This window comes from Oreochromis niloticus, linkage group LG3 (genome assembly GCF_001858045.2).
Source record: "Oreochromis niloticus isolate F11D_XX linkage group LG3, O_niloticus_UMD_NMBU, whole genome shotgun sequence".
NCBI classification, from domain to species: domain Eukaryota; kingdom Metazoa; phylum Chordata; class Actinopteri; order Cichliformes; family Cichlidae; genus Oreochromis; species Oreochromis niloticus.
In genome coordinates, this window is record NC_031967.2 from 41626462 (window position 1) to 41639549 (window position 13088).

A 13088-nucleotide genomic window follows, 5' to 3' on the forward strand; every position below is an offset into this window, starting at 1 on the left:
CATTGGCCAGCATCGATTCGCAGGAGAGAGTAAGAAGGTGGTGTTTAAGGAGGAGACATTTGTTCCTCCACCTGTACTCATACTCCAGCTTTAAGGAGCTGCTACCGACAAACCAGAAAATAAACACTGAATATTTAATAAGTGACCTTTGTGAGGTTACCTTCAACACAGTCCGTCAGTCTTATTGCTCTTGAACAATACAATATTAGAAACAGTCTCTAGTTTACCTGCTGATATTCTCATGCACGAGACAACACCGAAAACAGCAAACAAATATACGTCACCACACCGATGCTGTTCACAGGACAGCAAGAGTAAACAATCTCTCTTGTCTTCATTATCATTCCCCTCGTACATTTTATCACTGTGATTTCAGCGTTTTCGCCTCACAACTAAAACGGTTTGTGTGCACTCAAGCGGAGTTGAGTCAACTAGCGCCACCTGTGGCCAAGTGCCATAGCCTACAGCCAGATTAATTTGTAACACACATCTGCACCTGGCTCTATCGCCACGTTTTAATTCCCGTTTCATGCACAATACATTTGTAACTTTCCAGGTTTTATGTTCTTGCATCTTGTAAATAAACCCTTAAACTAAATGAAATGCTATTGTATATTAATGTTAAGCCTACATCGGTAAGAAATGACAAATTATGTACACAAAGTTCTAGAAATCACCACTCCTGTTGTTCATGATGACTATTTTTTTTCCATAACAAACAACAAATATTACACATCAATATTTGACTAGTGTTGTAACATCACATCTTGTTAGCATAGTCTGCCTCTGTCTTTTCTCTGGAAATGAATTTAATTCTAAAATTATCTGAAATGATGGTGAACTGAGTTTGTATATTACATTTGTGTAACTGTAGCCACCTGGGACAATCATGTACTGTTTGTTTGGAACACTTGGGGCCAAAATAGATAATAGATTGACACAGCTGGAGACAGTTGGTAGTTATATACAGTCTATACAGCTTACATATTAACTTGCTTAATTAAACAAACATTTGTGGGAGTAGCTGGAAGAGTCTGTGACAAACATCTCAAACAGCAGGATATTACATCCTGTGGTGTTTTTGTATGCAAGGCAGGTATAATGGTCATGGTGTATTGTACTTGAATATGCACAGATTCTAATTAATAGAAAATGGCCAGCTTGCAGAACGAATTCTATTGAGGACAACAGTTCAGTCTTCTGTTGACCAAGAGGGTGTTGCCAGGCTAAGACTGAGCATAGCACTCTGTCTGCTCAAAAATGCAGGTTTACCCCAGAAATGTCTGGACCTTCATTTAAAATATTTATATGTGACATTTATGTATCTTTGAACATGATCTTTGTTGGTCGATTTGAATGCATCAAATGTAAGTGCAGCCACTCAGCCTCTACTCAATGTGGTGACAGATACACGTGCAGATGTGCACAAGTTAATCTGGTTGTAGGCTATGTATGCTGTCTTGTGAACAGCATTTTTTTTTTGCCATTTTTTGTGGTCGCCTTGTTCATGAGACTATAACCAAGTAAACAAGAGACAGTTTTTAATATTTGATTGTTCATAGCAATGAGACTGACAGTTAATTTGTGACAGTTAATCTGGAACATCAGTGACAGCAAGTAAGAATGTCTGCCAAAGTTATGATAACAGTTAAAACCACTAAAAGCTGCAAAGTAACACAGTAATATCAGCACTAAAGAATTCAAATCAATCACCAAAGAAAGCGGAAAAGACAGTCCCAGCAGTGTTTTTACATTACTTACCATCCACATTGGAAGAGTACACTGACGGAATAAATCACGGAAGGCTTGTTTTCCCTACATGGCTAAACAAACACAGGATGAAGTGCCACCTGAATAAAGTCAGTCATTAACTAGACAACAAACAATGAGATGTCAAAATAGCACCCATAAAGTTTAACTAACAGGTGATGTTATGTACAAAGAAGAAAAGCACAACTGCAAGCTCAGTAACAATGATGACAAAGAAAAAAAACTGTAGACTAAAACACATTTTAATCAACTTCTGTCAATGACTTCTGTCTATTTAAGTTTAATGAACTCAGCAGAGACGCCATCAGACTCACAAAGCCAAAGTCCAGCATAGAGCGGCTGAGTGAATGTGGTCTGGACTCTGTGGAGGAGAGTCATGGTTTCAGAGATGCTGTAGAAAGACAGAATACCTGCTCTGTGATCCAGGTACACTCCTACTCTGGAGGACCGAGGACCTGAGAGGACAGTTTGGACTTTGTTGTACCAAAATTCATATTTGTTTATATAACACTTCAGTGACCACGATTTTTGATTGAATCCAAAAAAACATAAGTCTGATTTTCCTACTCTTCGGATATTCTTGTATGTGACTGCTATTTCAACTCCTTTTCCTCTCCACTCCACCTCCCAGTAACAACGTCCACTCAGACTCTCTTTACTCAGGATCTGAAGCCATCCAGTGAATCTGTCTGGATGATCAGAATAAGACTGTTCTTCTTTGGTATATATTGCTTTTCTGTTCCCCTCAGATAACAGCAGATATTTGTTTGCTGTGTTTGGATCCAGTGTGATTTCATGTGAATATTTTAAGAATCCAGCTCTGGTCTTTGGCTCTGGTGGTGACAGTAAAACATCCACTTCAGTGACTGTCAGTGAGATGTTTGTCCATTCCTCTCTCAGAATGTCCTGTAGTATATCTCTGGTCTCTGACACAGCTGCTGTCACATCCTCAAAGTAGCTCAGAGGACGAATATTGATGCTGGATGAGTGTGTAGACTCACTGAGTGCTGACAGTGAGGGGTAGTTGTGTAGAAACTGGTTGTGATCCTCTGTGTGTGAGAGCTGCTCCAGCTCGCCGTCTTTCCTCTTCAGCTCAGCGATCTCCTGCTCCAGCTTCTCCTGAAGCTCTTTGACTCGACTCACTTCAGTTTCCTGCTGGGATCTGACCTGCTGCTTCACATCAGAGCTTCTTTTCTGGATGAGACGGATCAGCTCAGTGAACATCTTCTCACTGTCCTCCACTGCTTTATCAGCAGAGCTATTGATGGCCTCCACCTCCTGTTGAAGCAGCTTCACATCTTTCTCTCGTTCCTGGATTCTCTGCTGGATGTTTAGTCGTCTCACCTCGAGCTCCTTCTGCTTCTCAGTCCTTTCTGCTGCAGCTGGGACTGTTTCATGGCCTTTATGGTCATCCTTTTTGCAGACATTACAGATACTCTTCTGATCAGTATGGCAAAAAGTCTTCATCACCTCCTCATGACGAGAGCAGATGTTCTCCTGGAGCTTCTTGTAAAGGTCAACAAGTTTGTGTTTCTTTAATGGAGCTGCATCATAGTGAGGTTGGAGGTGTTTCTCACAGTAAGAGGCCAGACAAGTTAAACAGGACTTGATGGCTTTCAGCTTCCTCCCAGTGCAGACATCACAGGCCACATCTTCAGGTCCAGCATAGCAGTGATCAGCTGGAGCAGCTTGGAGTCCAGTCTTCTTCAGCTGCTCCACTAAAGCTGCTAACATGACGTTTTTCTCCAGGACAGGCCTCGGTGTGAAAGTCTTCCTGCACTGAGGGCAGCTGTGGATTCCCTTCCTGTCCTCTTCATCAAAGTGGGTTTTGATACAGTTCATGCAGTAGCTGTGTCCACAAGTTGTAGTCACCGGATCCTTGAGTAGATCCAAACAGATCGAACAAGAGAAGGTTTCTTGGTCCAGCTGAACTCCTTTTTCTGCCATTTCTCTGTGCCAGTCACAGTAACAGTGGCGGTGTCAGTTTCTGTTTTGTAGAAATGAAACTAGCCTGAGGTCTGAACTTAATGTGTGTCTGTAGTGAATGGAGCCTGTCAGCCTTTAGATATATATCTATATATGTAAGAGGAGAGAATGAGGAAATGTGTGCACAAAGAGTAGTTTCTATGTTTAGAAGAGGAAGGAGTGATCTGGTTGTGAGTGATTCCAGGAATAGGAGCCCTTTTCTGTACAGATCATACCTAACAAAGTTTTTTGGGGGTAAATTCTTCTTGGAGTCTCTGTCTTTAGAGAGGGAACCTTTTTTCATTTTTTTCTAATCAGCTGTGTTTCAAATGATTTTTGGACATTTTTCTTCTTAAAATGTTTATTTTCAAAGTCAAAAAATGTAGATTAACAGTCACGCAAATTATGAAATAATTCAAACATCGATAAACATATAAGTAATAAATATAAATCAAGACCAGAGATTTCCTTTATGAAAATAGTACATATGAAATTTTTATTATATTACTAATAATCAGTGAGGCAGTGAAACGGAGAAACAAAAACCTCACCTCATTGGACACTTTGTCATGATCCCTGGTTTTAAACTGAGTTGCAGTGTTTTTAGTTTCTGATTATTGTTCAGATATATTTCTGATTCCTGTTTTGATTTCATTGTCATTCCAGTATCTTGAATTTAAATCCTTGTTGTGTTTGAGTTCTAGTTACAGTTTGTAGTTCAATGAATTTGAATGGCTATTATAGTGATTTTCTGTTCTAGCGTTCAACTAAATTCACTTCTTACTTTGAGGTTTCTGTTTGTTTCCCCATCACTCTCTCTGTCTTGCCTTTCTGTGTTTCTTCCTGAATTAGGTCATTAATGTTTCCTATTGATTTTCATGTTTCATGTCTCTGTTTTAGTTATTTAATTATGTTTTACTTTTACTTTTGTGCCTTGCTTTGAGCTTTGCTTGCTTCCACCTTTGATATGTGTATTGTTCCTCCCTGCTGTGTTTAATGCTGAATTCATTCTCAGTGTGTTTTAGATTTGTCATTTACTGGTGTCTGCTCAGTCTTGCTTAGTGTCAGCATATATTCCTGTGAATTTCTCAGTATAAAACCTTTCATGACCTTTTACTCTCTACCATATTGTGAGTTTGGGATTTAGTTATTTTCACACTTCTTTAACAGCAGAACTAGAGTATTTAAAAGTAGAATGGGAGGGAGAGCCTTCAGTTTTCAGGCCCCTCTTCTGTGGAACCAGCTTCCAGTTTGGATTCGGGAGACAGACACTATCTCTACTTTCAAGATTAGGCTTAAAACTTTCCTTTTTGCTAAAGCATATAGTTAGGGCTGGACCAGGTGACCCTGAATCCTCCCTTAGTTATGCTGCAATAGACGTAGGCTGCCGGGGATTCCCATGATGCATTGAGTTTTTCCTTTCCAGTCACCTTTCTCACTCACTATGTGTTAATAGACCTCTCTGCATCGAATCATATCTCTTATTGATCTCTGTCTCTCTTCCACAGCATGTCTTTATCCTGTCTTCTTTCTCTCACCCCAATCAGTTGCAGCAGATGGCCCCGCCCCTCCCTGAGCCTGGTTCTGCCGGAGGTTTCTTCCTGTTAAAAGGGAGTTTTTCCTTCCCACTGTCGCCAAAGTGCTTGCTCATAGGGGGTCATATGATTGTTGGAGTTTTCCCTGATTTCTCTGTGTTATTGTAGTTTTGTTACTTTACAATATAAAAAGCACCTTGAGGAGACTGGGGTTTTTTTGTTTTTTGTCTTTTCCTATTTGGCACAATATAAATGAAACTGAATTGAATTGAATGGACAGCACAGTGAGGACTAAAGGAAGCTCAGGAGTACAAAAACAAGAAAAGGTGCTGTATCTTGTTCCAAGTATTAACATATTTGTTGCAAAATAAGAAACTACTGCCATAAACATGCTTTTTTGTTAGTTACAATCATGCTGCTTTTAATCAATATACAGTATGAAAAGCCTTTCACTTTTGCAAATATTTGATTAAAGTGTCAAGCTGTTTTTGTTAGCAGTCTGACTACAGGAAGTTTGGAGCCACATCGTTCAACAAAATCGATCAGATGATGAATTTTAATCTTTGTTACTGTTTAATCCAATGAAAATAAAACGATCACACCAAATGCATTTGTATTTTTATTGTATTATTTTGTTGTTTTGGGGGGTTGGACTTTATTTTTGTACAAGTTTTTTCTCCTGTTGAATATTGTAAAAAGAAAAGTCTGAATCTTTCCTAAACCTCTTGTTAGACAAATATGTACTAATTAGTGTTTAAATAAGAGGCTAATAACACACTAGAATTTCACTTGTCAAACTTGGCTGTTTGTCACATAACTTATTTGCTCCAAAATGCTTTTGTTTTCTTATATGTTAAACACACAGTATGTAAAGAACTTCTGAAATTGTATTCATGTATCTTCAGATTGTTGAACATGAAATCATTAAAAGTCTATAAAGTTATTTTTCAGTGAATTTTTGAACATATTCAGCGCTTGTCTCAGAATATAAGCTGTGGACAGTCCTGATTCATGATGATGACAATTACCAGTTTACATCAATTTGAAAGCGTAAACAAATAAATGTAAATGTAATTATAGATGTGTCGCTTTACAAAATCTGTTTGAAAATGAAGGCTTACTGGTTTCTCTATTGAGGCCGATATGGTGGAGGAGAAACATCAGTCACACCAACACAAATGTTCCTGAAATAATCCGAGCATACAGAAGTTTAAATTTTCATGTGGAGAGTAGTCAGAGCCTCCATGGCAAAACAAGCACGACAAGGAGCGCGATCCTAACATAGTCGATCATTAACTAGACAACAAATGATGAGATGTCAGAGTATCACTGATAAATGTGACTGACAGGCGATGTCTGTGCTGAGAAGAAACAGGACAACAATGAGCTGTCAGCAACAAAGATGGAGACCAAAGAAACTGGAAACTATTACATAAATTTTAACCAACCCGCAAAGACGTCTGTCTAGTTTAGCTCAATTAACTCTGCAGTGTCTCTATTAGATTCACCAAAAAAACTCTCAAAAAGCCGAAGTCCAGCATAGAGCGGCTGAGTGAATGTGGTCTGGACTCTGTGGAGGAGAGTCATGGTTTCAGAGACGCTGTAGAAAGACAGAATACCTGCTCTGTGATCCAGGTACACTCCTACTCTGGAGGACCGAGGACCTGAGAGGTCAGTTCGCTTCTTGTTGTACCAAAAGATATAACTGTATGTGTAACAACGTAATGACCAAGATTTGTCATTGAATCCAAAACCAAATCCATCTAAGCTCCCTGCTCTTCTAATATTCTTGTATGCGACTGCTACATCAACTCCTCTCCCTCTCCACTCCACCTCCCAGTAACAACGTCCAGTCAGACTCTCTCTACTCAGGACCTGATGACATCCAGTGAATCTGTCTGGATGATCAGAATAAGACTGTAGTTGTTTCATAAATGTTACTTTTCTGTTCCCCTCAGATAATAACAGATGTCTGTGTGCTGTGTTTGGATCCAGTGTGATTTCACATGAATATTTTAAGAATTCAGCTCTGGTCTTTGGCTCTGGTGGTGACAGTAAAACATCCACTTCAGTGACTGTCAGTGAGATGTTTGTCCATTCCTCTCTCAGAATGTCCTGTAGTTTATCTCTGGTCTCTGACACAGCTGCTGTCACATCCTCAAAGTACCTCAGAGGACGAATATTGATGCTGGATGAGTGTGTAGACTCACTGAGTGCTGGTACTGTTTCATGGCCTTTATGTTCATCCACTGTGCAGAGATAACAGATACTCTGCTGATCAGTACGACAGAAAATCTTCATCACCTCATCATGACGAGAGCAGATGTTCTCCTGGAGCTTCTTGGAGGGGGCCACCAGCTTGTGTTTCTTTAATGGAGCTGCATCATAGTGAGGTTGGAGGTGTTTCTCACAGTAAGAGGCTGGACAGACTAAACAGGACTTGATGGCTTTCAGCTTCCTCCCAGTGCAGACATCACAGGCCACATCTTCAGGTCCAGCATAGCAGTGATCAGCTGGAGCAGCTTGGAGTCCAGTCTTCTTCAGCTGCTCCACTAAAGCTGCTAACATGACGTTTTTCTCCAGGACAGGCCTCGGTGTGAAAGTCTTCCTGCACTGAGGACAGCTCCAGATTTTCTTCCTGTCCTCTCCATCCCAGAAACTTTTAATACAGTTCATGCAGTAGCTGTGTCCACAGGTTGTAGTCACCGGATCCTTCAGTAGATCCAAACAGATGGAACAAGAGAAGATTTCTTGGTCCAGCTGAACTTTTTTATGTGCCATTTTTCCTGTCAGTGTCAGTGACTGTGTGAGTTTCTTTTGTTTTGGTGAAACTAGTTTGATCTCTGGTCTAAACATGCATTTCTGCAGTGAATGATGCCCATCAGCTCAGAAACATGACCACATGTTGGTTTCACCCATCTTTAACCTGTATATCCTAACAAGAGAACACAAGCAACAGTCAGTCAACATCAAATTTTTATTGAACATTATGAATGAAGAAGGTACCACTATGTAATGACAGGGAAGACAACGCTACATTGCAAACTAAGCTAGACATACAAGTGAGAAAGATTAGAACTTTGGGACCCTAAGATCTGTTTGTTCATGCAAAAAAAAAAAAAAGTGTTTAACAAGAATTTTGTAGCACTCTGAAAACGCTACGTCCAGATGAACAGAATCGACTTTTTGGGATTTACTTACCTGGATGATTGAGCATGCATCAAGATAAGAATTTAATTTGTTGGAAACATGGAACTTATTTATTTTTATTCTAGTTAATTTTATATTATTATTATTATTAGTAGTAGTAGTAGTAGTAGTAGTAGAGTAATATTTAATGTCAATTTTAACTAAACTAACACTTAAAATATATTTTTAAATTTCTCTTGTGGTGACTTCTTGTAGATCCCATCTCCAGTACCTTCAAGGTCCACCAGATGGCTCTAGGTCACACTTTTAAAATCACAGCGCTTCTTATAAATTCACTCAGCATTAAGGAAATAAAATCTGATGCAGCATCAGGGTGATATAAAATTCAATATACAAGTAATGTGTTGTGTATGATTTTGCTTCAGTGCTTTCAATTTTAGTGCTTTGATGCTAAAATGTTTGGACAATGTCAGTTTTTAAGGATTTGCTTACTTTTTTCAACACCTTCACAAAATAGCCATTAAATTATGCTTTTAAAAATAATACAACTGCATGAGAGCACAGGGATGCACGTCACCTTGAAAACCATTCCCAACCCTTTTTTCCTTCTTCTTTAATTATTTCTGATCAAATGTTATGATTTCCTAAGTAGATTTCCTATTAAGTATGTAAGGTACACATGAACTGTCACCGTGTCTGTCCTGACTTGACCTCCCCTGTACACTAGAAATAATTTGAGTGACGCCTGGAAAGAGCTGCTGAGGTCTCTGCAGAGCTGCACTGGTTACTTTCGTAACCGTTTGTTTGAACAGATTAAACTTACACGTCAGCAAAAGAAAAAAGAAAACAATGTGAACATGCACAACAATCTCCTTAGCACACGCCAAGGAACACATCACAAACAGGTCAGTTATTTTTAAAAAATGCTTTTATAATGTTATAGGTTCAAATGAAAAAAAAAGAGCGAGGACTTCTCCTCCACAACTTACCAACAGGCTCGAAACGGAGCAAACTAACGGAAGCTGATCATTTGCATGATCAGCTTCCGGGGGATGGGGGGCGGGGGGCGTAATTAATATGGAATATACTTGTAGCGAACCAACGAATGAAGGATGACACTTTACTGATGAAGTTTTGAAGGCTTAAAGGCAGTAAACCATCAACCTCACCATAAGAACTGGGGGATGTATACATAGAAACAGCGTGTAAGTTAAAAATCCACACTCTTAACAATCATAAACCTTACAACATAAAGTAAGCTTCAACATAAAATTTAACTGTAGTCTCTGTCACACAAAACATATAAACATGTCCTTATCTACGTCATGAACATACCTTGTGCCTGTATTAAGGGGGCTGCTAATGACAAAAGAAATCTCCAAGGGCTCCGTTACACCGTCACACTTCAAACTCACGCGACTGCCACTAAAACTGCGTTTCACAGGAAATTGTCCCTGCAAAATAAAAGCTTCTAAACTCAAACAGGAAGCTGGTAATAAAAAACAGCGATAAGTGCCAAAATGAAGTGCAAGGAACTAAATAAAAGTATTTAGGGTTATTTACAATACTGTTTGCAAATGTAATCAACCCTTCTCACATTTGCAAACCTCAATTCAAGAAGTTAAAGAACTCTTTGTGTCAAAAAGCATAAGTTGACAGAGGCAGTCCATCAAATCGTCAAGCACTTAAAGTAGCATCACCCTGCCACTCCACCAACCTGTACACGAAGCAAACATGAAAAATTACTTTGTGAAGAATAATTGTAGTTTTTCCAGCTAACTTCACTATCTTCTCCCTCGTTCTTCCTGTTCTTGTACAACCTCTCTCTCTTCATCTTCCTCACTAAACTAGAATTGTATTAGCTGGTAAATGACAAAAATATACTCTCATAATAATTATTACAAGAGCAGGTTGGGATTCGTGATTGATAACAGGACAACACACGGCTAAGTTATGTCAAATCATCATCACTGAATGTGGGTTAACAGAATCTACAGCTTTATCATTTCTGGTGAATTTGACCACATGTCCACTCTTACCTGTTTCTCTTTGCTCTCTCCCTCTCTGTCCTCCTCTCTCAATCCTTGTTAAATGTCACAGTGAAAAAAACTGATCCATATCGGTGTATAACAATATTTAAACTGAACACAGGCTGCAGCTGGACACTCACAGGTAACATCATTTTGATTTGCTGTCACCTGGATCTAGAGCTGTAATAAAACACTGAAGCCCAATTCGATCAGAATAGGAAGAGAAATCTTTAACAAACTAAAATAATAAAGTTCATCAGCTTCTCAGCTGGCGACTCGCAATATACCAGCAGACTAGTGGATCAGAAGGTTCAAGTTAGCTATTAATTTCAAGGGGTTTAAGCTAATGTTATTGATGCTTTTTAGAGAACAGATAAAAATAAGCAGACACTTTATAAGTCACAGCAACGTCCTCGCATTATCAGAAGAGTTTGAACTTTTGTTGTATAGTTAAAGTGTACAGTTAAAGTGTGTTTTAAATCTGCGTCACTTATTTGTATCATGACCTCTTTATCTTCTTTCTGCCGCACCAATGAAAGTCTTATTAGTCAATTAATGACTGAATGATTTTTTTTGAGTACATCATTTCTATTAATTAATTAATGCTTGAGTTATACAAGTTAATTTTGCAAAAGCCTAACTTAAATATGATATAAATGTTGAAGGGTTCCTAAGTTGAAATTAGACATTTTCATCCATAGCGATGAGATATGGTGTAGCTAAAGCATCCGAAAACAATTCGGGCTCGTCCGGGATTTGAACCCGGGACCTCTCGCACCCAAAGCGAGAATCATACCCCTAGACCAACGAGCCACACGTGATCACCGGTAGAGCTCACACATATTCGGTAATTTTGGCACTATGCTGACTGGTTTTCATTTGTTGTAAACTGTGCTGTTTGGCAGCTAATCTTTCACATATACAGTAATAATGAAATCACCGTCCTCCACTGCTTTATGTTGGCAGGTCCTGTGTGGAGAGATTCTGACTGGACGTTGTTACTGGGAGGTGGAGTGGAGAGAGAGAGGGGTTGGAGATGCAGTCACATACAAGAATGAAGAACATCAGTGTCGATTTAGATTTGCAGGCTGTAATATAGAATATTCTAAAATATTATAACTAGAAAGTTCCTCTTTGTAAATCAGGTTAAGATTAGTGGTACAGGTTGTATCACAGAGTCTCCCAGCCTTCGCTTCCTACCTTGTACTCATACATGTTACAAGTTAGCTGTATTACACAAGGTCCTTACCCTCCATCTTTGTATATATGTATATAATACGTAAATCTCAAATCCACCAGTTATGGTGGGCCAATCTGAAGGAAACTTTACATGAACATTGTCACACATGCAGCAAATATTAAAATCCGTATGTTAAAAAACTAAACAAAAAAATGTGTTATCCCAATTCTCACTTGAGACATCCAAAACAAATTTGCAGTGAGCGTACTGTGCATGTCTGGTTATTACAGGTTCATGTTGTGGTTTCAGATAGGTTCTTTATGCTTGAATTTATTGTGCAGGCTGTAAAGGTGGCAGCATTAATCATCCTCTTTGTTTTTCTTCTTTTTTTGTAATGAAATAAAGTGAGCTCAGTCTAATTTCACCCCATCAAAGTTGCTTGGCGTCTAGTCCATCTGCTCTGGCCCTGATATCAGTCTTATATATTATAAAATCTGGATTTTAGCACAAAAAGTAAGGACATTTGTGTTTGGTCATTTATTTTTTGTAACAGTGCTTCTTGGCAATGAATCTTACACCATTGTGTACACCTCTGTGAAACCTTAAACGGAGCCACGTCTGTGAGGAAAATGCATTTGTGGGTTGAAATAAACAGGCTTTGGTATAAGAGTATTTAGTATTAGTGCATTATTAGATAACTAAATGTAATTCGAAAAAAGTTATGCCACCATTATTATAATAGTTGAGAGCTGCAGGTTTGCAGATATTTAGTTTTTCCACAGTAAACTAAACAACTGATTTTCACAACGAGACGTCAGCACACAAAGAGGAAGCTGTGAGGCGTTTGATTGGACAATGGCGGAGCGTTATGTAATTCAGGCGCCTGACGTCATTAAACCGCGCCAAACAAAGCTCCATGTGTAAAAGAGAGACAAGAGAGAAGAGAAAGGGATAAAGTTTAGTTTCTCTGAGGTTTGAGGGTTTTTAGAAGCAGAAAGTGTGTGATTTTAACGCTCTGGAGACATCTGCAGAGCCGAGGTGTTTGTTTGGAGCTGAAACGCTGAAGCTGCTGTGAAGAATAAACAAAGAAGAAAATGCCGGTTTTTAAAATTTAAAGTCCGAGGAGCAAGAGGAGAGCTCAAAACGTAAGTCCGTCTCGGTTTAAAGCTTTTAACATAGTCTTATTGATGTTTTAGTGAGTGGGAAATACATCAGTGGTTGTAAAAATGACGGAGATATCGATATTTACTATAGAGATACCCGATATTTTTTAGCTGCAGGCAGTTTGAAGTACGACATCATGTGGGTAGTTATCAAAACACACACTTGTTGCAGGCAGGATTTGAGTCTCATTATACAAGTATGAACGGTAATGTTCGGGTTTTCTTGTAGGCTCTGGGATTGGTTAGGTTTGGTAGGGTAGGTGAGCACATCTGTCTGTGTGGACGGCTTGTGTCA

At 39.0% G+C, this 13088-nt stretch overlaps 3 protein-coding genes and 1 non-coding gene across 4 annotated transcripts in view; 1 reads left to right on the forward strand and 3 right to left on the reverse strand.

Annotated features, from left to right (window-relative positions):
- Positions 1 to 1524: 1524 nt before the first annotated feature.
- Positions 1525 to 5032, reverse strand: LOC102081543 (tripartite motif-containing protein 16-like). Its single transcript, XM_019363433.2, has one exon. The coding sequence runs from the start codon at positions 3715 to 3717 to the stop codon at positions 2041 to 2043; it is 1677 nt and encodes a 558-aa protein (XP_019218978.1). The 5' UTR covers positions 3718 to 5032; the 3' UTR covers positions 1525 to 2040.
- Positions 5033 to 5876: 844 nt separating this feature from the next.
- LOC102078005 (tripartite motif-containing protein 16) lies at positions 5877 to 9009 on the reverse strand. Its single transcript, XM_025904973.1, has 3 exons — positions 8998 to 9009; positions 8186 to 8205; positions 5877 to 7368 (listed from the first exon to the last, which is right to left on the reverse strand). Exons 1-3 carry the CDS (start codon positions 9007 to 9009, stop codon positions 6735 to 6737), a joined length of 666 nt encoding a protein of 221 aa, XP_025760758.1. The 3' UTR covers positions 5877 to 6734.
- Positions 9010 to 11191: 2182 nt separating this feature from the next.
- trnap-ugg (transfer RNA proline (anticodon UGG)) lies at positions 11192 to 11263 on the reverse strand. The gene has a single exon. It is a non-coding gene; the product is annotated as a tRNA-Pro (tRNA).
- A 1253-nt stretch (positions 11264 to 12516) lies between these two features.
- The window catches only part of LOC100704195 (F-box/WD repeat-containing protein 7), a 51183-nt gene continuing 50611 nt past the window's right edge, over positions 12517 to 13088 (forward strand). The window contains exon 1 of the mRNA XM_019363308.1: positions 12517 to 12775. The gene's annotated coding sequence lies outside the window, so the exon portion shown is untranslated. The remainder of the gene's footprint in view (positions 12776 to 13088) is intronic.